This window comes from Molossus molossus, unplaced genomic scaffold, assembly GCF_014108415.1.
Source record: "Molossus molossus isolate mMolMol1 unplaced genomic scaffold, mMolMol1.p scaffold_m16_p_9, whole genome shotgun sequence".
Lineage (NCBI taxonomy): Eukaryota > Metazoa > Chordata > Mammalia > Chiroptera > Molossidae > Molossus > Molossus molossus.
In genome coordinates, this window is record NW_023425403.1 from 22,289,514 (window position 1) to 22,313,256 (window position 23,743).

Below are 23,743 nucleotides of genomic sequence, written 5' to 3' on the forward strand. Positions count from 1 at the left end.
GAACTACTGAGGGCCAGGAGTATGGGCATGACTTAGTGGGGACTCACAAGGTGATAGTCAAGGTGCTTGACAGGGCTGGAGTCTCATATGAAGGCTCAAAGGAAGAAGCATCCAATTCTATGCACTTGTGATAATTGGAAGTGTCAGTTCCGTAGGAGTTGAACTGAGCGCCACAGTTCCTTAGTGACTGTTGGCCAGAAGTCCTTTGCCAATGACCCTCTCCATGTGGCAGCTTGCTTCATCAAAGCTAATGGTGGAGAGAGTCAGCTAGCAAGATGGAAGTCATCATTTTATGTAACCTAATCGCATATGTGACATTTATCACTTTGCCACATCATATTGGTTAGTAGAACAACACTTAAGATCAGGTGTAAAATACAAAGGTGTAAATATCAGGAGGTAGATTTGGGGCTGTCTTGGAGTCTGCCTGTGTAGGTAATAAACACATGTGTTCAACTGGAAGTCCTCATTACCTTTCACGTTCTCCAGGCTCACACGCCTATCATGCCAAGAAACCTGTTCTTGTCAAGGTCTGCAGTGACTTGCATCTTGCAAAATCCGATGAACTATCCCAAGACTTCATTATACTTCAATAACCACCTGAAACTGACCTACTCTCTTCTTAAATCACTTTATTTCCTTAGATTCTGGGATACCTCACCTCTCTTTTTTCCCTTCCACCCCTTGCCTTTGTGTCTCAGATCCCTTTGCTCGTGTGTCTGTCCTTCCTGACCTCTAAATGTTGGAGAGCTAACGGGATCCATTTTTAGTTCCCCGCTCTTTTGTAATTACATATTCTACCTAAGAAATCTAGTCTTATAACTTTAAAGTCCATCCATATATCTCAAATTTATATCTCTAGCTTCAATTGTGCTCTGAGCTCCGGAAAGAACCCAGATGGCATCTGCACTTGGACTCACAGACATCTCAAATTCACTGACTTAATACATAACAAACTTAATCACATAGAAACTCTACTCTTCCCAAATTTGTTCCCATTTCAATAAATGTCACTGCTTTTTACCCAATTGCTCAGGTAAAAATTTAGTAGTCTTTCCTTCTATTCTTTACACTCCACATGCAAAATATAGAATAAAATGTAGAAACATTTTTTTAACCTGTATTAGTGATAACAGCTCCGCTCGTAGGTTGTCAGGTAGTGTTGTGTGGGTTTGCTCTTTTTCAGAGGACTTCCCCTCCCCCGCTACGGAGTAGATGATAGAGGAGCTGTAATCCATCACAGCTTTAGTTCACCACATGACTGGTCCCCGTAAAACTTTCACTGCAATCTTTGTTGTGGAGAATTTAGTGGCTCACTCCAATGCTGGCCTCAATATACAATCTGAATAAAAATATGGGAGGCAAATCTGTCCACTAAATAATGGACTGATGCTCAAGAGGCACAACTGTAGCTTTATAGCACAGTCCAGGGCATATTTTCCAAACACCATTGTCAAGGATAAATTAAGATGTTTAATTTCTAGACGGAGAATGACTTTGATAAGCATGCAGTAAGATTTAAATATGTTTTTAGGTCTGTACATTAGATCTGGTTTGTTTCCATTCCTTCTTTCTCTTTCCCCTTAGTTCCATCTTCATTCCTTGTATGAAGTTTCTTGGTATCCAGATCCACAAATACTACTTCTGTAAAGTTGTTTGAGTAGAAGTTAAGCATTTTATTCTAGTGAGTAATTATTTGCACATCCCCTAAACAGACTACCTCGTAGTAGCATTTGGGCCTCAGGGCTTAGACGTGGTGTTTGAGAGATGCTGTCTGTGATTTAGTGGAAATGAGAAAACCAGGAAAGTCCTGACTATGAAATTCTAGTAAAAATTCTGAAAATCAAATCTAGAAAATGTGAGAAAAAAAGAAATGGAGGATGCCCTCTAATCTGCTGAAAGATTAAGTGGCTGATAACCCCAGTCTCTTAAAAGTACTTTCAAGAAAACCACTGTATTCTGCCCACTGATATGTTTCTACTTTTTTTTTTTTTTTACTAAAAAGTAATTAAACATATTTTTTTAGAGGAGAGATTGCTCTGATAATATAGGCAAGAAAAGCAAAGTTCTTTACTGTTTTATTGCCAGATTTTCAGCCATAGTTACAAAAGAAGAATCTACAAAAGGGAAACTATGCAAGTTGAATGAAAAACTCATTTTCAAATATTATTGCGCAGTATAAAATAATACCGTGTATTCAAATACCTAAAATCTTCTGAATCTTTTTAATGGTTTTAATACAACTTAGAGTGTTATATAGAGACAGTCTTAGGTAACTCTTTAAGGTATAGAGTTTTTAAATTCTCAACTTCAATGTATGCATCTATAAAATAATAACGTTGCCCGGCTGGTGTGGCTCAGTGATTGAACGTCAACCCATGCACCAAGATGTTGCCAGTTTGATGGCTCGTGGACCAAAGAGTCTCAGGTTCGATTTCAGTAAAGGGCACGTACCTCAGTTGCAGCTCATCCCAGCCCTGGTCGGGGTTGTGTGGGAGGCAACCAATTGATGTGTCTCTCTCACATCGATGTTTTTCTTTTTCTCCCTCCCTCCCTCCCTCCCTCCCTCCCTCCCTCCCTCCCTCCCTCCCTCCCTCCCTCCCTCCCTCTCTCCCTTCCTCCCTCCCTCCCACTCTAACTGAAGATAAATAGAAAAATATCGTCAAGTGAGGATTTAAAGAAAAAAAACAAAACAAGATACAGAAAAAAATGTATTGTTTCTAAATTATAATTGACATTGCAGATAATGCTATTTTTATTATAACTTCTTTTCAATCAAGTTATTTCCTTGGAGAACTCATATTCATAACTCATTGCAGACGTACTTGGTTATGTATTAATAGACATTTTATAGAGTATTGTTTTTCTTTTTTTTTAAATTAATTTATATTTGTTACAGATGTTTCTCCTTTTTTTCCCCATTGACACCCTCCTCCCCATCTCCCCACCCCGTACCCGGCTCTGTTGTCCATGTCCATCAATTATGTGTACATGCATATAAGTTCTGTGGTTTATCTCCCCCACTACCCCCTCTTGTGGGGATTGTCAGTCTGTACCCCACTTCCATGTCTCTGGGACTACCCCATTTATCAGACTCTTATGTTCATTATACTTCACTAATAAGTGAGATCATGTGATATTTGTCTTTCTCTGCTTGGCTTGTTTTGCTTAGGATAATACTTTCTAGGTCCCTCCATGTCATCTCAAAGGATAAGAGATCTTTCTTTTTTTTAATCCTCATCCGAGGACATTTTTCCATTTTTTTGTACAGACAGAGTGGGAGGGAGAGAGAGGAAGAGAGAGAGAGGGAAACATCGATGTGAAAGGGACACATCGAGTGGCTGCCACCCACACGACCAACCAGGACCGGGGACAAACTGCAACCGCGGTACATGCCCTTAGCGGGAACCGAACCCGGGCCTCTCCGGACCGCAGGTGGACGCTCTAACCACTGAGCCAAACCGGCCAGGGCGAGATCTTTCTTTCTTATAGCTGCATAGTACTCCATTGTGTATATGTATCAGAGCTTTTTTATCCATTTGTCTACTGATGGACATTTGGGCTGTTTCCAGATCTTAGCTATTGTGAATAGTGCTACTATGAGCATGGGGGTACATGTATTCTTTCTGATTGGTGTTTCAGGCTTCATAGGGTATATTCCTAGGGTGGGATCACTGGGTCAAATGGAAATTCAATTTTTAATTTTTTGAGGTAACATCATAGTGTTTTCCATAGTGGCTGCACCAGTCTGAATTCCCACCAGCAGTGTACTAGAGTCCCCTTTTCTCCACACCCTTGCCAACACTTGTTGTTTGATGATTTGTTGATGGTAGCATGTGTGACAGGTGTGAAGTGATGCCTCATTGTTGTTTTAATTTGCATCTCTCTGATGATTAGTGATGTTGAGCATTTCTTCATATATCTCTTGGCCATTTGTATGTCCTGTTTGGAGAGGTGTCTATTTAGTTCTTCTGCCCATTTTTTAATTGGGTTCTTTGTCTTCCTTTTGTTGAGTTGTATGAGTATTCTATATATTTTGGAAATTAACCCATTATCTGATGTATCATTGGCAATGATGCTCTCCCATACAGCGGGTTGCCTTTCCATTTTGATGGTTGTTTTGCTGTGCAGAAGCTTTTGAGTTTGATGTAGTCCCATGTGTTCATTTTCTCCTTTGTTTCTGTTGCCTTAGGTGATATAGCAGTGAAAATTCTGCTGCGTATGATGTCTGAAATTTTGTTGCCTACATTTTCTTCTAGGATTTTTATGGATTCATGAGTCACATTTAAGTCATTTATCCATTTTGAGTTTATTCTTGTATATGGTGTAAGTTGGTGGTCTAGTTTCATTTTTTTTCATGTAGCTGTCCAATTTTCCCAGCACCATTTATTAAAGAGGCTGTCTTTACTCTATTGTATGCTCTTGCCACCTTTGTCAAATATTAATTGAGCATAATGTCTTGGGTCCATTTCTGGGTTCTCTGTTCTGTTCCATTGATCTATGTGCCTGTTCTTGTGCCAGTACCAGGCTGTTTTGATTGCAGTAGCTTTGTAGTATAACCTGATATGCGGTATTGTGATCCCACCTACTTTGTCCTTCTTTTTCAATATTGCTGTGGCTATTCAGGGTCTTTTTTGGTTCCATGTGAACTTTTGAAGTATTTGTTCCTATTCTGTGAAATATGTTGTTGGTATTTTGATAGGGATTGTATTGAATCCATAGATTGCTTTGGGTAATATGGACATTTTAATGATGTTAAATCTTCCAATCCAAGAACAAGGTATGTGCTTCTACTTTTTTATATCCTCTATTTCCTTTTTCAATGTCCTTTACTTTTCTGCAAATAGGTCCTTCACTTCTTTGGTTAAGTTTATTCTTAGGTATCTTAATTTTTTTTGCCGCAATGGTAAATGGGATTGTTTTCTTAGTTTCTCTTTCTGTGAGTTCATCATTGGTGTATAAGAATGCTGTTGATTTCTTGATGTTAATTTTGTGTCCTGCTACTTTGCCAAATTCATTTATTAAGTCTAGTAAATTTTTGATGGAGTCTTTGTGGTTTTCTACGTATAGTATCATGTCATCTGCAAATGATGACAGTTTCACTTCCTCCTTTCCAATTTGGATCTGTTTTATTTTTTCTTCCTGGCTGATTGCTGTGGCTAAGACTTCCAGTACTATGTTAAACAAGAGAGGTGAAAGTGGGCATCCTTGCCTTGTTTCTGTTCTTAAGGGAAATGCTTTTAGTTTTTGCCCATTGAGTATGATGTTGGCTGTAGGTCTTTCATATATGGCCTTTATTACATCAAGATATCATCCCTCTTTTCCCACATTGCTGAGTGTTTTTATTAGAAATGGATGCTGGATTTTGTCGAATGCTTTTTCAACATCTATTGATTTGATCATGTGGTTTTTAGTCTTCATTTTGTTTATGTGGTATATCATATTTATTGATTTGTGAATATTGCATCAGCCTTGAATCCCTGGGATGAATCCCACTTGGTCATGGTGAATAATTTTTTGGTGTATTGCTGGATCTGATTTGCTAGTATTTTGTTTAGGATTTTGGCATCTATGTTCATCAGGGACATTGGCCTGTAATTTTCTTTCTTTGTAGTGTCTTTTTCTAGTTTTGAAATTAGAATGATGCTGGCCTCATAAAACAAGTTTGGAAGTCTTCCTTCTTCTTGAATTTTTTGAAATAGTTTGAGGAGAATGGGTATTAGTTTTTCTTTGAATGTTCGGTAAAACTTCCCCGTGAAGCCATCTGGGCCTGGGCTTTTGTTTGCTGGGAGAGTCTTGATTACCTCTTCAATTTTCTTAGTTGTTATTGGTTTGTTCAAGTTTTCTATCTCTTCCCTTTCCAGTTTTGGGAGACTGTGTTTCTAGAAATTTGTCCATTTCGCTTAGATTGTTGAATTTGTTGCCGTATAATTGTTCATAGTATTTGTTAATAATCTTTGTATTTCTGTGGTGTCTGTTGTTACTTCTCTTTCATTTGTAATTTTGTGTATTTGGGTTCTCTCTTTCTTTGTTTCTTGGTGTGTCTAGCTAAGGGTCTGTCAATCTTGTTTATGTTTTAAAAAATCCAGCTCTTTGTTTCATTGATCCTTTAAATTGTTTTTTGGTCTCCATGTCATTTATTTTTGCTCTGATCTTTACTATTTCCTTCCTTCTACTTGCTCTGGGGTTTTTTTTTGTTTGCTTTCTAGTTCTTTAAGTTGTGAGTTTAGATAGTCTATTAAAAATTTTTCTTGCTTCTTGAGGCAGGCCTGTAGTGCTATGAACTTCCCTCTCAGAACTACTTTTGCTGCATCCCATAGATTTTGTGTTGTTGTGTGTTCATTTTCATTGGTTTCCAAGAAACGGTAAGGACGGGATGCTCTCAACAGTGAAATGGGATGATGAGATTCTAAATCATTCAGGGTTGATAATGCAAACACCATGACTTGAAAAGCTAAAAAACATCAACTATTTAGTCAAATGTCAATGTATTGAAGCCTATTAAATGTGTGTGCATTTTTACTATAGTCCTCAAATTATATTTATAGTCTCCTTCAAACAGAAGTGAATTTTGGTGGTATTTTTTTTAATAAAAAATAAATTAGTCATGCAAATTTTGTTATTGGCCTGGGAAGGGACTCCTGCAAGTGCGGGACTCTGAAAGTTACCATAATTACCATAGAAACCATAATGCCATCTCAGTTCATAGATGATTTCAAAACATGGCAAGCATGAAGACATATAAGTTAAATTAAATATTAGCTCCATCATCACAGAATGGCAATATTAAAACATTTAGATAGTTCATGAGAGCTTTTATTGATGATCTGAGGCTCTGTGTACAGAAACATTGATGTCTGATTGTACTAACAATTTCATCAATGTATATACCAATATGAATAGTTCAGACCTCAATTCCAACATTTCCTTCAGAACTGGGGCTCAGTTTGTCAAAATCAGGCTCACTACAATTTCCTTTATTAATATCCATTTTACTTTGCTTATATAGGTAGTCTGTGGGCTAAGTTAAAGCATGTTATATTATTGAGCATTCTGAGTATTCCAAGATTAAAATATTTTCGATTATTTTGGTTTCTTGTTAGTTAATGCATACCACAACTCTCTTTGAAAAAACATATTTGAGCCAAGGTGGCTTTAGGCATGTATTTAATGTTTGAATGAGATCGAGAAGAGAAAACAAATTAATCTGTCATAATAAGAACTTTTCTAAATGGCATAACTATAATTTCATTCCAGGTGATTTTGTGGAGTTGAAATATTTTACTCTGCTCTTCTGTTTCCTAAAAAATTTTGATGTGGGTTTTTTTATACAGATCAGCAGATAAATACTTAGATACTAAAGTAAAAACAACACAAACACATCTTCTACCTGTGCCCAAAATGTTGCTGCTTCAGGACCATGGACCTTCCTCAGAATCATCTACCCATTTCCCCAGTGAATCCTTAGACTAATACACAAGGTGGGGCAAAAGTACGTTTACAGTTGTTTGTATGGAAAATAAAGCCATAATTAATAAATAATGATACAAGAATAAATTCGTGTTTTGTGTGCTCACACCTATAAACCTACTTTTCCCCACCCTCTATTTTTGAGTTAAATTGTTATTATTTATAAGTAAGACCATGCATGCACATGAGAGTTTCTGTGACATTTGTCTCCATGGCAGGTGCTTTATCTTACTGATTATTCTGGCAGAAAACATAGACCAAAAATATTCCTGTGAGAAATAAAAACAAACCTTCATTCTCCAAAAACAGAAAGAAGCCAGCACTGTTACTGTTCAGGTTGCCCTGGGACCTGTGAACAAGTCTCGTAAACCTCCTGGAGCCATTTGATGTCTGTGAGTTTGGCTGAAACTCAGAGAAAGGGTTGGAGACAGGATGGTCTACAAATAGAAAAGCTAGAGTTTCTGAGTTGGCTTTGATCTTCTGCTATTTAAAAATTTCCAAATTATCACCCCATATGCCTTGTTTTGTCCTTTAAAAAATGAGTTTTTTAATCTAATGATGTAAAATATAAAGTAAAGAGGACATTTAGAGCGTAGAAAGCATTATGTTCATTATATCACTGGACCAGTTTAGTCATCAGGAGCAGTGTGGTGAAAACTTCAAATCCATTTTAAAAATGTGAGATTTGTGGTTTTATTTACTCTTTGTATCCTTAAGTGTCAATGGCTTAGAATAATTCAGTATTACTTATTCAGGAATTACTGAATATACTTAAAATTACTTTTTTTTTTTTTTTGCATAAAACTCCCTTGAGTGCAGTTGGCTTGAATTTAGAGGTTTTGGGGAACCCTGGGCTGGGTTGGTTAGGAGCAGCAACAGCTAGAAGTCAGGGGACAGTGGCAGGCGCAGGAGGTGCCATTTTCCTAGTGTCTGCATAAGCTAGACAGTTGACTCACATGAGCTCATTTAGTCCTCACAAGAGTGGAGTTACGATAAATAGGTACTGTAACCCCCACTTTACAGACGGGGCGAGCTGTGAGGCTGCAGAGTCAGAACTCAAAATTCTGTCTGCCTCCCTGTGCTTTCTGGGGACAGGCTGTCGGGCTGCCATCCAGGCCCAGGCAGGGACTGGCCCTCGGAGGCCTCCGGACAGGGACTGGGGAATGGAAGATGGGGCTGCCGAGCGACAAGACCCTCTGAGAGGGAGGCCATTTTATTTATTTAAAAACAATTTTTTTTTTTTTTTTAACGATTTTAAAGAGAGAGGAAGGAAGAGGGAGAGAGATCGAAACGTTGATGAGAGAGAACATCGACTGTCCGCCTCCTGCATGCCCCCCAGTGGGGATCAGGCCCACAACCTGGGCACGTGCCCTGACTGGGAATTGAACCGAGGACCTCTTGGTGCGTGGGTCAATGCTCAACCACTGAGCCTCACCAGCATGGGAGGGAGGCATTTTAACTAATCAAAGAATATCAACTATAGGCCCCAGCCAGGTAGCTCAGTTGGTTAGAGCATCATCCCAATATGCCAAAGTTGTGGGTTTGATCCCTGGTCAGGGCACATACAAGAAGCAACCCATGATTCATAAGTAAGTGGAACAACAAATTGGTGTTTCTCTTTCAAATCAATAAGTAAATACAAAATTTATTTTTAAATTAACTATATAAAGGAACTCTATTTCCTTCCAGAGTTATAATTAAAATTTTCAGGTGTCAAAATTAAGGCTATACATAATAAAGTCATTTTTCTTCATAGAGGGATTTACAAATAAGGGATTAGTTGAATTATGTAATACCTTATTATGATGACTGAGTAACGCGGTGGTATTATTTTTCTAATGTGGGGAAATACGACATAGAGCAGGTAAACAAGGGCTCAAGTGGATTTGAGCGTATAAAAATGTAGTGACAGAAATCAGCGAGCTCTGTTCTTGAATCCTGCTAACTGTAACTTTGGTTGAACAAATCAATTAAGATACAGCTCACACAGCTGCAGAGTTTGGAAAAGTCGCAGTTACTTCATGCAAGTGTAGTTTGTGTTGGAGTAAAAAGTTAAATCTGGAAAGATTTCAAAACCCTTCAACGGCTGCTCAATCACTCGGAAGTCGAATTAACTGTAAATTGTGAATTCTTTGCAAACATTTAGAGTCTCTTTGAATATACATCTGCTGAGTGTGTACTTTAAAGAGATACAGGGATGATTCCTGAGGTTTCATTCCTGCACAGCAGACAGACAGACTTGAAAAAAAATAATTATAATAATGTAGGTGCTAAATGGAACGTACACACAAGGAAGACACACAAGCGGGAGCAATTGGTTCTGTTTGGGAGCATCTGGGAAAAATAGAAGAGTTGAATTTTGAGATGGGTCTGGAAGGAAGACTAGACATCTACAAGGCAGAAAAGGGGAAGGAAGTTCTAGGTAGGGGGAACAGAGTTAAAGGTACAGGAGAAAGAAAATATTTATTTTAGTGTGGCCAGAATACACCAAGTACACAGAAGAAGATATAGAAAAGGGGTTGACTATTTCTGCAGCACTTAGAGTGGGAAGGACCTTCTTCTAAAGAGAAGTTTCAAGTTTATAGCAACAGGAATCCACTAGAGATACTATGTCAAGAATGACAAGATAATAGCTGTATTTTTGAAGATTAACTCTGGTAGCAGGAAGGAGGTTAGCTGGGTGTGAGAAGTGAAAATGAAGCAGTAGGACGGGAACTTACAAAAGGCCGAAGAATGACAGAGGCCCCCGACTGGGGACGAGGGGAGATAGGTGATCAGTTTAAAAGCTGCTTCAGAGGGGAATGCCCTGAAATTGGGACTCCCAGTGACTAGACTCATGGGAGGGAAGGACGCAGTGAGGAGAAAAGTAAAGGATGATGCCTACTTTCTGATCTCTAAGCATAAGAACCAAAAAGAACGCACTTCATCTGACAATTAGGAAGGCACTGGGGAATTCTGAACCATTTCAGTAGGTTGGTGGTGGGTAGGGGAAGGAGGTGGATTCCTTGAGCTGATACATAAAAAAGAACTGAGAATGTTTGTTTGTAAAAGGAAAGGAGGGTCAAAGGAAAGGGTCTTGTTACAGCTGCTTTGTTTGAGTGGGGCAACATGATGTTCGTGGAGAAAACTGGGAAACTGGAGCCATCTGGCATTGAGATTGGCAGGGCAGATGCAGAAGGAGGACTAGAAGGGGAAAGAACTGATAATACTTTGATGGCAGTTTCTTAGGTGAGTAGAAGTGAATTTTAAAAGAAAACTATGAGTTGAGAACTTTATATAAAGTTCTTTACATGTCCCTTCTGAGATTGAACTGTATAGCTCTAGTACCCAAAGTAAACACACTGATATAAATCCTAGCACATTGCTGGTACTCAGGAGTCTGCTTAGTAACATGAAAATAAAAGTGATAGTGGATTTTGACCTCATTCTTTAGATTCTCTTTTGGAGACATCAACAACAGAAAAAAAGATCCTGCAATTCCAAAGCAAGAATAATGACACCTAAGTAAAATGACTTTCTCCTTCTACCTACAAAACCAAGATTGGTTTTGGTTAGTCTCAAAGACAGGAATCTCAGTTGGAATGACAGATGTTTTTGTCCCTGAATATATCTGCTTTCTGGTATCTCAAGGATTTCAGTCCACTTTGGACTGAAGAAAAATCACTCACAAATGCTAACCCAGGCATATTTTAGACATTCAGTTGGATATCTGGGTCCAGAATCCCCTTCCAGAATTTCTCTAGGCCCCAAAGATCCTATTTATTGGCTAGGACCCTAGATAAGGCCAGAGCTCCCTGCACCATTTGAACTAGGAGGCTTCCATCTTGCTCCTTGGGGAAGAGTTGAAACAAAACCAATGGTTATGATTAAGAAGAAAAGACAACATTTTCCATGAGAATGTAATCTTCTGTATGGTTGGTCACCAGTTATTTTTTGGACAGTCATTTAGTTTCCGTCAAGATAGCTAATTGTTCTGCTAAATTATCTTTATAAGATGACTTGCCTCCTTGAGAAATTCCTTTCCCAAATGAATGAGAATTAAAAGATCTCTCTCTCTCTCTCTCTCTCTCTCTCTCTCTCTCCACACACACACACACACACACACACACACACACACACACAAATTCTCAAATATATATATATATATTCCCATATATATATATACAGTGTGTTGAAATTTGGTTTGTTGCAAAGTAACTTGAATTCTAGGCCTGGGTCCAGGGGTGGAGATGGTTGTAACATTCCGCTGAGAACTTCACTCTTGGCTCTCAACTTGAAACCAAAAATCCCTATTCAAATCAGATATATGAAGTATTGGGCTCTAACATGAGGAGGAACTGAAAAAAGGGGGCTATTCATAAAGATTTAGTAAGGAAGTTAGAAGGAATTATGTGGGAAGGAAGGCAAGAGAATAACTGTGGTATCATTACATGCCTGGGCCAGGTACAGAACGTCAGGGGCCAGTGCTGCACTCCACACAGCCCAGTTATCATGAGGACAACATGAAGTCATTTCCTACGCTCTCTAATCTGTTTTGGAAATGCTTTCTACCAGGTGTCTCTTATGGGACACACCAAAGAAAAGAGTTGATATGTTCAATTACTCTTACTGTTCAAATATTTGAAGTACTAATTCATCACTCATGACATTAAATTGGTATTTTCACATCGCTGTAAGTTTAACAGGGGTGAATCTTTTCACAACAATGAATCAAGTGCCTCCTGAAAGGGAGGATGTTAACCTTGGGGAAGATCTTGTGGGATGACTCTAAAACACACGGAAGCGTCTGGCTCCCTGGGCTGTATATTAGATGTTAACAGAATCTGAACCCCAAGTGTGTATGGAAAAACCTCTCTGACTTTGCTGTATGGCTAGGGATGCTGGGAAGGGTGCAAAATGTTAGAGGAGCTACGGATGAACTCAAAACTAGTTCTAAGGTGCTTACTGGGTGCAATTTGATGAAATGACTATATATGGCCTTACCACTGGTCTGTAAAGAGATAAGTAACCATATGGGGAGAGGAACATTATATTGTGGCCATGCTAGGAAGGGGACTTAATTCTCTATTGACAAGGGTGTGTTTGCAGGTTTTCACTCATTACAATTTTCTTAGAACATCTTTGCTAAAACCCAGCTGTTTTATGGGTCTCTTTGACATGTCACAAGAACCCAAGAGAGGAAATGGAGCCAATGAATGTAATCTGCAGGCATAACTTGCAGAGGCAATTTAGGGAAAAAAGTAATTATCCTTTTTGAAATTTTGCCATTTCACAAAAGTTATCACCTCACCTCTTAAAGTTTTGAGTTTATACTGGTGCTAGTTAAGATTTTTATTTTATATGTTTCTTCTTAGAAATTCTTATTTCAACAGAAGTTAGTCCAAGGTGTCATCCCTGGTATCATAATCATTATCATTTTAAAATTTGACCAAAGAAACATAAGCACACACACACACACACACACACACACACACATATGTACAGTCTTGTATGTACTTAGAGACATTAGAAAGTAATTCTGTTTATCCTCATTTATTCACCAATTAACAAAATGTATATGATTGGCTGTAATTATATACAGCCAATGCTAGAGAGATAACACAGAATAAGAAATAGTCACAGTCTTTGCCCTCAAAGAGATAACGACCCAGTGGGAACAGATCATTGTAAAAACAAACAAGCCCCTGGCTGGGTGCTCAGTAGGTTGTGGGTTCAAGCTCTGGTTGGGGGAATATGGGAGGCAGCTGATGGATATTTCTCTCTCACATTGATGTTTCTTTCCTCCCACCCCTCTAAAAAAAAAATAAAAAATAAAAATAAAATAAAAAATCCTTGGGTGAGGATTAAAAAAATAAACAAAAACAGAAAAGCAATGATATAATAACAAACTGGAAGAAGTGTTATATGCAAAAGTGTGATGAGAGAGTAAGTAAACCAGTTTGCTGAGGTAATGGATTGCTTTTCTAAGTCATTGAAATTGAATTAGCCTGAGAAGTCAGAGGAATTAGGTAAGGATATTAGCTGTGGAAAAATCCGGCAGAGGAAACAGCAAGCACAAAGGCACTGAGGTTGGCAAGAATGGCAAGCTTTAAGGGCATGTTGCAAAGAGGCCTCCGAGTGAGATGAGGCTAGAGTTAGGCACAGCCCAACCCTTCAAGAGCATTACATACGGTTCTGGGAAGCAAAGGGTAACTGGGTTAGGTTTACACTTCAAAAAGGCTCCTCTGACCACTACATGTGACAAAGTAATTGGAGGGAGAAAGAATGAAAGCAAAGAAAGGATGAAGGCTTAGATTTGGATGGTACTTAGTGAAGACAAATAAAAGAGACTGATGTCAAGTGACAGGACTTGGGGATGGGTTGGATGAAGAAAAGGTGTCAAAGATTATTATCAGAGTAGGAATTAGTAATTGATTGATAGAAAAGGGTACTAGTGGAACCAGGCTTTAAATATTTATCCTATTCCATTTAAATTCATTCTGTGCCAGACTATTTGGTGCTTACTAGATGCGAGTGTGGCGCTGGGCATCCTCATGGCCGGCAGTGTGAAAAGGGTGGAAAACAAGATATGGGACCACTGCCTGTTATAGGCTCACATTCAAATACAATGTTTCTCATTCCCCATAGAGGAAAGAGAAACAATAACTATATAACACCCCCCCCCCCACATATGTACACACACATACAAAGAAACAAAGTTGTATACACACATGCATGTCTGTATAGGTGTATGTGCATTATAGATGTATATTTAAATTTGAAGTATTTGCATCACGTACACATCTCAATTAAGTACATGTTGCAAGGAGACTGAGGAAGATAAAAATAAATAGTTACTATGAAGGTGAGGATGTGAACTCGAAAAGTTGCATGAGACTGTTTTCTCCTTAAAATAAATTTAAATGTTTCAAAAAATATTGTCTTATATCTTCACATTATTGCAGAAGAAACTTATGATACAGGTTCTATTTATCAAATAGAGCTCATACAAAGAAATTAGGCATGAGTCTTCAGCTATATAATCCATTTTTAATCTATGTTGTATCCCTACAATCATGAGAGTAATATTATCAGTAATAATAATGATAAATAACAATAATAACAATCATCGGTATTTAGTAATTTTTAAGAATCACATGCACAGGAAAACAAACAGATTGCATTTTAGTGTGGTTTGAACATTACCTTTTCAGTATTTATCTTTGAATTCTAAACTCAGTTTTGTTCTCAAACTGACTTCACAGCAGACAGAATATGGTTAATGAGTAATTCTGTTAAATATTTGCCAAATGTAATGGAGGTCACCATTTCTAGTTTTGCCAGGGCATATTGTTGGTCAGAAGCCCTTTGTTGAACAAACTCAACTTGGATGTTGGTTCCAAGAGTTTAAACATACAGGACAGTTACTAATCTGTGAATTCTTCAGGCTCCTTTCATCTCGTTTTCCTCACGTGATAGTTTTTTGCTTATTTCAGTTTTGTATGTATTTCTTTTGATTGCTTGTTAATGTCTCCTATTTATAGTGATAGTATTATCTAATCTCTAAGATACTATAGAATTGTTCTTTACCATTGCTATACTGTGCAGACTGTGGAACATGCTTGGAACCCTTAGAGGTGAATTTACCATGAAGCTAATGAAGCCTACTCTTCAGGGCCTCTCACATCCAAGGGCCCCTTTAATGTTCTTGGACTTAAATTTGCATTTTAAAATCTGTGTTCTTTTCCTTTAAAAACATCTGAATTTTATGAGCTTCAGGCCCTGGAAAAGGTATCTGGCCCTGCTTTGCATTTGTATTGTAATAATTAATTTGTTTTTACACCTTTCTCACAATACTTAGCTTCATGAGAATAGGGGTGATGTTTGTTTTTCTGCTATCTAGCATTTATTTTGGTAAATGCTCGGTGAATGAATAAATAATATGAACATTTAGTGGCTGTTTTGGAGCTGGCTCTGGAGAGTGAGATCTCTTGCATTCATGAGTCTTCATCAATGCCAACTTTATTGCAAAGTTCTTTTTAAAAAAGTAGTCTTTATACAAATTATCTTGTTACTTCATTTAAAAAAGTTAAAAGCATCTATTTGTAGAATTGTGGATTAAATTCTCATTTTTGTTAATATGCACAGTATTTTGCAAGAACGCTATTTATCTTCCCATGTTAATGTTCTTTCATGTTATTATTTTCATTATAAAATTTTCTTGGAGTATTTTCAGTGAGAGAAATGGTCAGATATGTAGATTCTGAGGATGCTTCTAAAAGTTAAGCCTAGCTAAAGAAACATGTTATGGTGCATGAATGCACTTATCTTAAGCTGTCCTTTAATATCAGATATCAATTTTGTCTTTTTTTCCCAAGTTGCTTATTTATAAACCTCCACGCTGTTTTACAGGAGTTGACATTTTTGACATGTTAGAGCCACTATAGTTTCTATGATATACATTCTAAGAGTTGAACAGTACACAACAAATTCATAAAATTATACTTATGAAGATATGTCACCCTTCCTAAATTAGACAATTGAGATTAATATGTTTATGTTCAGAAAAACAAAAATATTTTTCTTCCTTTCTCCATCTATGTTCCAATCATTTCCAAGGCATTTAAAAAAAAATTCATTTGCCATTCCCTCATAACAGAGATGAATAATTTGAGAACAGTCTCAAATTCATGATAAATCACAAATATTTTAACTATCAAAGAAATGGACTTTTATTTCATTAATCTTTTAGCTAGTCATAAATAATGTAATAAAATAAGCCTCTGAAAAAATTAACATGAGGTAACAAAGGATAAAGACTTATAAGCAATGTACTGGTAGGAAAAAATTTTTGGACTTTGCTATGCATTTCCTGACGAGTCAGTTGCAGCTGGCAATTAAAATATGCCTCCAGAATCTGAACAAGGTCCCAGGAAGCAATCTTGTCACCCAGCTGCTGCTTCATCACCTTTCTTTAATGTTTCTTCAACATTTATCTTTGTGCTTTTTTGTCTTTTTTTTTTTTATCACATCAAACCAAGGAAAAACAAATATTGAATGCTCATTGATATCTACCTTCCTCTTCATGTCTGCTCATTCCCCAGGCCTGTGCCTTTCCACTGGAGCCCTGACATTACTTAGTGGCTCCGTGTTTTATTGTAAAGATGCTGCATATCAGCAAGCTTTTCTGTAAGTCATTCATGCTTGGTTTGGGAAAACTGTCATCCACTCCGATAGATTTGTTCCAATGAAAAAGTATCACAGAATTGTGGAAACTTCCATTATCCTCAGTGAAACATGACTGTAATAAGAAATTAATAACCTGTTCTGTAAAGTAAAACATCTAGATACAAAACAAAAGTGACTGAATTATAGTATTTCCATAGCTGTGGGTTTTGCTTCTGGCTTCCTGGTTCTTGGTTAGCTCTGAAACTTTCTTTAAACTCAAAAAAAAAAATTTTTTTTTTATATCCTTCAATTAAAAAAAAACAATGATCTATCACATGTAGCCATTTTATACTAAGCCCTTACAGGGTCTCGTATCCTGGAGAGAAAGTACCTTCTGGAAAGGGCTCCCCTTTTCTGAAGTTTGCTGTTTCCTGCTTGTGGAGCAGTGTCCTCTCCTGGGAAAGCAGAGTTATTTCCGCCAATGTTGGGACTCCATGTTACATTAGAATGTGTGGAATATTATAGTGCTATTCAGATATATTCATAATGTTTTCCCAACATTGCTGTTTTTATGGCCCAGTGAAATTTACATTTTTGTTGTAAGGCTCTCAGAAGATATTTGAATATCAAACTTTCTCAAAATGATGGCAAAACTGCTCAGATATCTTTTCACAATTAAAGCCACTCAACAGGATTTGGTTCTTATTACAATGCAAATTAAACGAGAATAAAATTATTCTTATTTTAGGACAATTTCAAAATGTTTTTCACCCCCCCTTCCTTCCCACATACAAGGAGGCGCCCCAGATTTCACCTTTATCTAAATCGTGGCAATTAGAAAATATACCCAGAAAGCTGCATGTAGGTAATGGTGCAGTTAGCATTTACCCCACAGAAGGGAAAATCAGGAGCAAGTCACTTTGAAAGTGGAATAAGTTGATATCATATGCCGAGTGTTCATACTCACCTCTTCCTGACCAGAACACAAATCTATCACTGTAAATTAACATTCGAAGTCAGCCACAGCTATGATATGAGAATGTTTTCTTGACATGGTTCTGGATCATTCTGATCATTAAAGGCGGATTACTCTGGCCTTTAAGTTTTGTCCTTTGCAGCTGGCCGCGAACGTTTCGGACTCTCGCTGCTCTGTGGGGTTCTCCACCAGAGGGAGGACGAGGGACGGAGAAGCAGGCTTCACGGCAGCTGGAGGAAAGTTTGACTCGGAGAGAGCCAGCATTAACGAGCTAAAGGGCTCTCGTGCTGGCTCTCCACGCTCTCGCCGGCTTTCCCGCTCAGCTGAGCTGAGTGACGCCCAGCTGTTGCAGAAATGTTGTTGTTGATCGCCTTTTAACCAGGGTTTTACAGTTCATTTGAAATTCAGTTGTAGTGAGAGCGTTTAGGGCATTCCCTTTGAAGAGGTCAGGCTATTATTAATTTATTTTAGGAAAAGCAGAAGATGAGGTTTAACGGGAACGTTGTTAAACCCATGAAGAAAGGCCACACGCACACACGCAATCAAAACACGCAATCAATAGCAGACCTACGAAGATGATCTGACCACCTTCAAGGTTCACTGAGCCCTTCTGTGTACCCAGGACTGTCTTACACGCAAACTCCCTTCCACCCAGAGTTTATCTTGTCCTACGTGCGTGTAACTAACTAAAATCAGAAAGGAATGAACCCCAAACTCTCCTGGGTAAACAGCAAACATTCGCCTCCTTCCCAGGGGTTCCAGAGCCTTAATTGGGGGGCAGGTGTCAGAGTTCCAAACTTTTGTCTTCAACATTGCTGTGCATTCAAGGAAACGGGTCCTTCGGAGCGCTGCCTGGCTCTGGGAAGCGAGGAGCGCGAGCCCCTGGGTTCCTTCCTCCGTCCTTGAATCTCCCCGGACCGCTTGGTTCGGTTCCCGCGGCGGCAGCGGCTGCTGCAGCGTCTCCGCGCAGGTTCCAGCGACCCCTATCGGGGGTTCCCTGCATCCGCTGGGCGCGCCGCCGCCCCCCGCCCGCCTGCCCTCCCGTCCGGGCTCGGGGAGGGAAAGGGGCTGCGCCCGGGAGCGACGAGCCCAGGCTCCTCCCGGTGGCGTGTCTGCGCCTTGGGGTGGGGGTGTGGTAGGGAAGAGGGAGGGGGCGAGGGAAGGGGAGGGTGAGAAGGAGGCGCCAGCCTCCAACCTGCGGGCGGGAGGTGGGTGGCTGTGGGGCAATTGAAAAAGAGCCGGCGAGGAGTTCCCCAAAACTTGTCGGAACTCCGGGCTCGCGCGAGGACAGGAGCAGAGCGGTGGCGGCTGCCTGGGCGATGCAAGCGCGGACAGGACAGTGAACGTCTTTCCCTCTTCGGGCTACAAGCGCGCCGGACAGGAGCCAGGACAGCAACCCACAGCGGCGGGACCCAGTGCGGCGGGACCCGCGGACTTCCCAGGACGACAGGAGCAACCCCGAGAGCCAGGGAGACCGCCAGACTACGGGATCGCTGGTCCCAGGTGGCCTGGACCGCACGCCGCGTCCGCGCCGCCCCAGCAGGCGACAGGAGACGCCCCCCGCGCTGCACGAGCCGCCCGGTCGTTCTCCCCCTCGAGCGACAAACTTTCCCAAACCCGATTCCAGCCCTTGGGCCAAACTTGTCGCGCGTGGTCTTCGCCGCAGCCTTCCGCGTAGAGCGTGCACTTCTCTGGCGAGATGTCCGAGCGCAAGGAAGGCAGAGGCAAGGGGAAGGGCAAGAAGAAGGACCGAGGCTCCGGCAAGAAGCCCGCGCCTGCGCCCGCGGCAGGCGGCCAGAGCCCAGGTGAGTGCGCCGCGCGAGGGCTCCGCGCTCCTCCTCCGCTTCCTCCGGTGCCGTCGCTTCTCCTTCGCCCGCCCGCGCCCTGCGCTCCGAGCGCCTGGCCCTGCTCCCCGGCGTCCGCGGAGCGGAGCGGTTCTCGTGCTCCGTGGCGCCGCCCCTTACCTGCGCGCCCAGCCCCACCCGGGCGCCTGCGCCCCGCGTGCAAGGCGAGGGCGGCAGCCCGGGCTCGCGGTCTCCGAGGGTGCGGGATAAGCAGCACTCCCAGGTACGGCCTTTTACCAGCGTTTCTGCCGAGCCCAGCCCGGGAGCGGGACCTGGAGTGCAGGAGCCGAGGCTGGTGCGCGTGTGTGCGGAGCCAGGAGGGCTTAGCACGGGCCCCGTCTGCCCTCTAGCGAGAGAAGTGGGGACGGGTCTCCCATCGCTGTGCCTGGCTCCGAAGAACCGGGGGGTTGAGATAGAGGCCGCTGGAGCGGTTGCGCATAGGTGTTTGGGGCAGAGGGGTGGGAGGTGTAGGGTCCCCGTGTGTTCGTACTTTCCCGCTGATTCAGCCCGGGGGTATTGGAACTCCGATCAGCTGAGAGGGATTCCTAGAGATCAGCGAAGCAGATACAATCTAGCCCAGTGCCAGGAATCAGGTCTGTTCCAAATAAATCCCCAAACTTTCTAGTTTTGAGGAACTCCTTGATAAATGTATGGTCCATTTATGTTCCCAAGAGGTGCCAAAAAAGCAAAAGTTTATCCGAATTTTTGAAACCAGCTGTTTACTGGTTGTATAATGGAATGACAGTTGAGGCTTTCTAGAGACAAATCTTGTATTTGCTCAAGACTGACAGGAATGACAGTTTCACCTTAGGTTTCCCTAAGAAGAGCTGGTGCTTTAGACATTGTCTTGGGCAGAGGAGGCATCCCAGAGAAAAAGTTGTTTATTAGTGATTGAGTGAAAAAGATGCTTAAAAAGGAGAGGAAGGGGAAGAATATAAGGACTCCCCCCCCCCATTTTTTTCCTGCCATAAGTCACTTAGAACATCCCCCAACACTTTTTATACAGAACTTCTGAAGAATTAATGGAATAGCATTTGGTAATACTGTGGCTGAAGAAGATAAGCAGAAGTATGTGCCTGTTCCTTGCAGGAAGAAAACAAAATTTGCCTAGTCTTTTTATTGGCATCACTGATAGCATTTCAGAACTTGCCATGTTGTTAAAGGCCTTACACAGTTTTTGAGCAAAATAGAAATTGAGCAGAGTAATTGTTTGGCCACTGACCATTCTTGTGTATGCTTCTATAATAAGATACAGCTGATCAGATTCACCCTAATTACCTTTCATTAGTCCTAATGAGGGTGTACTGAAATCTTCCTTACTTTTTTTATCTTGTATTTTGGAGATATCATATAGTATTTCATTCAACAAGGTATGAAATGGAGAGCTGGATTAGCAACCTCTGTAAGTGACTTTATTGTCCTTTTGAAGGTCATCATTGTACATGAAAGAGACCTTACACCTAACCAAAACTGTAAAATTATAAAGAGGTATTTGAAGGGGCCTTTAGGTGTTCTGCATCCTGCCTGTGAATACTCTGCCTTCAGAGGTTTCTGTGGTCCTCCATAGGTGGTCTGAAGAATTAAGGAGGGGGCCAGTGGTTTAAAGTAGCATCCCTTTCAAGTAACAGGTTGGCATTTTGTCAAGGGTTCATAGCATTAGTGCCTTAACACAGACATTGCAGATAAGCAGGTGGTTCCTTGGGAAAGAGACTTAAGAACAAGCAGGTATTTCTGTGCCCTGCAGATCTTATCTACTAAGTAGGTAACAGTGTTGTGATTACCTGATGTTCCTCTTTGACACGGGTTCAAGAATCCCACAGCTGTGAGTCCCTCTAAACCAGATAGATTGGCATTCTTTCACTGACCTCTCCACCATCTTACTGAAAAAAATCAGGGTGAACTTGTCTCTAGATTAGTTTTTAGTATATTTATCTCTCTTTTCTATCAGGTAGTAAGTAGTTTTCTATGGGGAGGAGACTTTTGCTTCATCCAGGGCACCTTGTGCTCGTTAAGCCGTATCAATCACTAAGGATACTTATTCTTCATTTGATGTGAAAAGAGGTCCTCTTGAAACTAGCTTTGTATAAAAGCGCAGGGCATTAAATGGTATTGCTTTGAAATCAGCATTGCTCTCCTGCTTTCATTTTCCTTATAATGGTAAGTACAGTGTTCTTTTCCCGAACTTAGAAGAATGAATAACTGATAGTCATAATGGTTTCAGGGAAAAACCCAACCTCTTTTTCAACTTTTTTTTGCATTCTTTAGTCTCAAGCATCCTTAAAAGAAGGACCTCTGATGCCCTAACTATAGTATTGCCACTTGCCAACCCAAATTAGGACTTACAAGGACACCCATCTCTTGAATGGCTCCCTCTATTAGTGCCCTTCAGTCCCAAATTTCACCCCTTTCTTTGAAACAGCCACTGAAAACTTGTGTCTTAGATGACACACATGCAACAACCAGGCCTTTCTTTGGATGCTGTAAGAGGACTTCACGACAGTCGGGGGAGACGTAATGCTGAGAGAACTCAGCCTTTCCACCCCGCTGTGTGCTGTATTACACGCAAAGGCATAAACACATCTGTTGGAGGGAAATTTTCAGGAGAAAAAGGCTTCTCTAACTTTCATGTGCCATGTGTGACTGATATGTGATACATACATGGCTATGTTTCACAGCATCCACATTTTTATACAATTAACTGAATATTAAATTGCACACTATTAGGGCTGCAAATGTTCAACAGAATGATCTATTCCATGATAATGGCTCATATAGGTCCCAAGCCCTAGAAGCCATTTCTTTTCTCAAAATAAGCAACCTCAGCATAATCCTGGGCTTTGTAACATGGATTCATGTACCAAGGGCCCTGTGACATCCAGGGCCTCCTAGATGCCAGACCTCCCATGTTCCAGGCTATTCCTATTGATTTAGCTCAACAAACATTTCCTATTGAAGCCTGAATTACAAAACCAGAAGTATTTTTTTTTGGTATTCGATTCTAAGCTTCTCTTTTGAATTTGTTTGCTGATGTTTTTCTTCCATTAAAACAGTGCAAAGGATTCTTTTTTTTTTTTTTCCCTCTTAAATGACCTGGAACAGACTTATCATCAAGCCTAGCCCTGTTCTAGAACTATTAGGTGTCCCTTCACTCCCAGCAGAAGAGGCATTTGTGAGGACAAGTGGTGGAAAATGTGAGAAATTGAGTATCCCCAATGTGCTCCTCCGATGACATCACCCACCTGTTTCATTAACTAAGCGGCTCCTCAGGCTGAAGTGCTTGTAAACATTCTTGGATGTGAAGTGTCCTGTCACTAGCAGGGCAGTGCGTGTTTACAGAACAGGAGGAATGTCCAGTGATCTGTTTCAACCTGGTTACTTGTAACCACTTACTTATGTAACTGTTAAAAACATGAAGTAGTGTTTATAGAAAGAAATAGGATTTATTCTGAAGCATTATTTTGAAGCGGAAAGAGTGGGAGAAACTTGAGAGGTTATCCTCATATCTGCAAAATGATAAAATGATATTGACGAGAGCATGGGGAGGGAAAAATATATATAATAAAAAAATGTTGAACCAGTATGAGAACAGTAACCCACCTAACTATGTCAGGCACACTGCTGGACACTTCTGTATTTATTAATGAGGGGGCTACGATTTATCAAATATCTTATCATGTTCCAGACAGCATAACAGATGCCGTAAGTGTTTTATCACCTGCCCTTGAGGAAGGCAAATGCCCCACTATCAGGCAGCTAGAGGAAGAGGCCCAGGACTTAGCTCCGCGGCCAGATCGCCTGGACTGAAGTCTTAGTTGCGCTGCTCCTTATCTGGACACCGATGGGACAGCGGCTGGGTCTCTCCATGCCTGTGTTTCCTTATATGTAAAATTGGGATAATGATATTTCTATGATCATGAAGATATTATGAGGCTTAAGCGAGGTCATCCATACAAGCATTCTGAGCATTGCCCACCATGTAATAAGTGGCCAATAAATGTTAGCTCTGTTTATAAAATTACTCTAGGAACAAATTGTCTGTGTCTTTGCAAAGATATTTGATATAATTTTCAAAACCTACCTTCTATGGTCAAAAATAACCCAAAGCTGGCCATAGATTGGAGTGAGTATAAATATTAATATCTACTACCTGTAAATATAGAGAAAAGCGGATAAGTATGTCAAATACCATAACTGCATATGTATATAATGAAAACAGTCCTGAATTCAGTCTAAACATTGAAAGTAGAGTGAGGTACAACATAATTTTATCTCTGGCAGAAAAATGTGGCGATTCCAAGCAATGAGA

At 40.4% G+C, this 23,743-nt stretch overlaps 1 protein-coding gene across 7 annotated transcripts in view; it reads left to right on the forward strand.

Moving 5' to 3' along the window:
- Positions 1–23,743, forward strand: part of NRG1 (neuregulin 1) — a 1,034,638-nt gene that overhangs the window by 811,353 nt on the left and 199,542 nt on the right. Inside the window, exon 1 of one of the 7 annotated variants that reach the window (XM_036249751.1) lies at positions 18,806–19,398. The exons of 2 other annotated variants lie outside the window; for them this stretch is intronic. In XM_036249751.1, the coding sequence (XP_036105644.1) occupies positions 19,293–19,398 (106 nt within the window). In that variant the 5' untranslated portion in view covers positions 18,806–19,292. Of the gene's footprint in view, positions 1–18,805; positions 19,399–23,743 lie in introns of those variants that run through there. 4 more of the 7 variants (XM_036249750.1, XM_036249755.1, XM_036249749.1 and 1 more) reach the window with 4 other exon arrangements.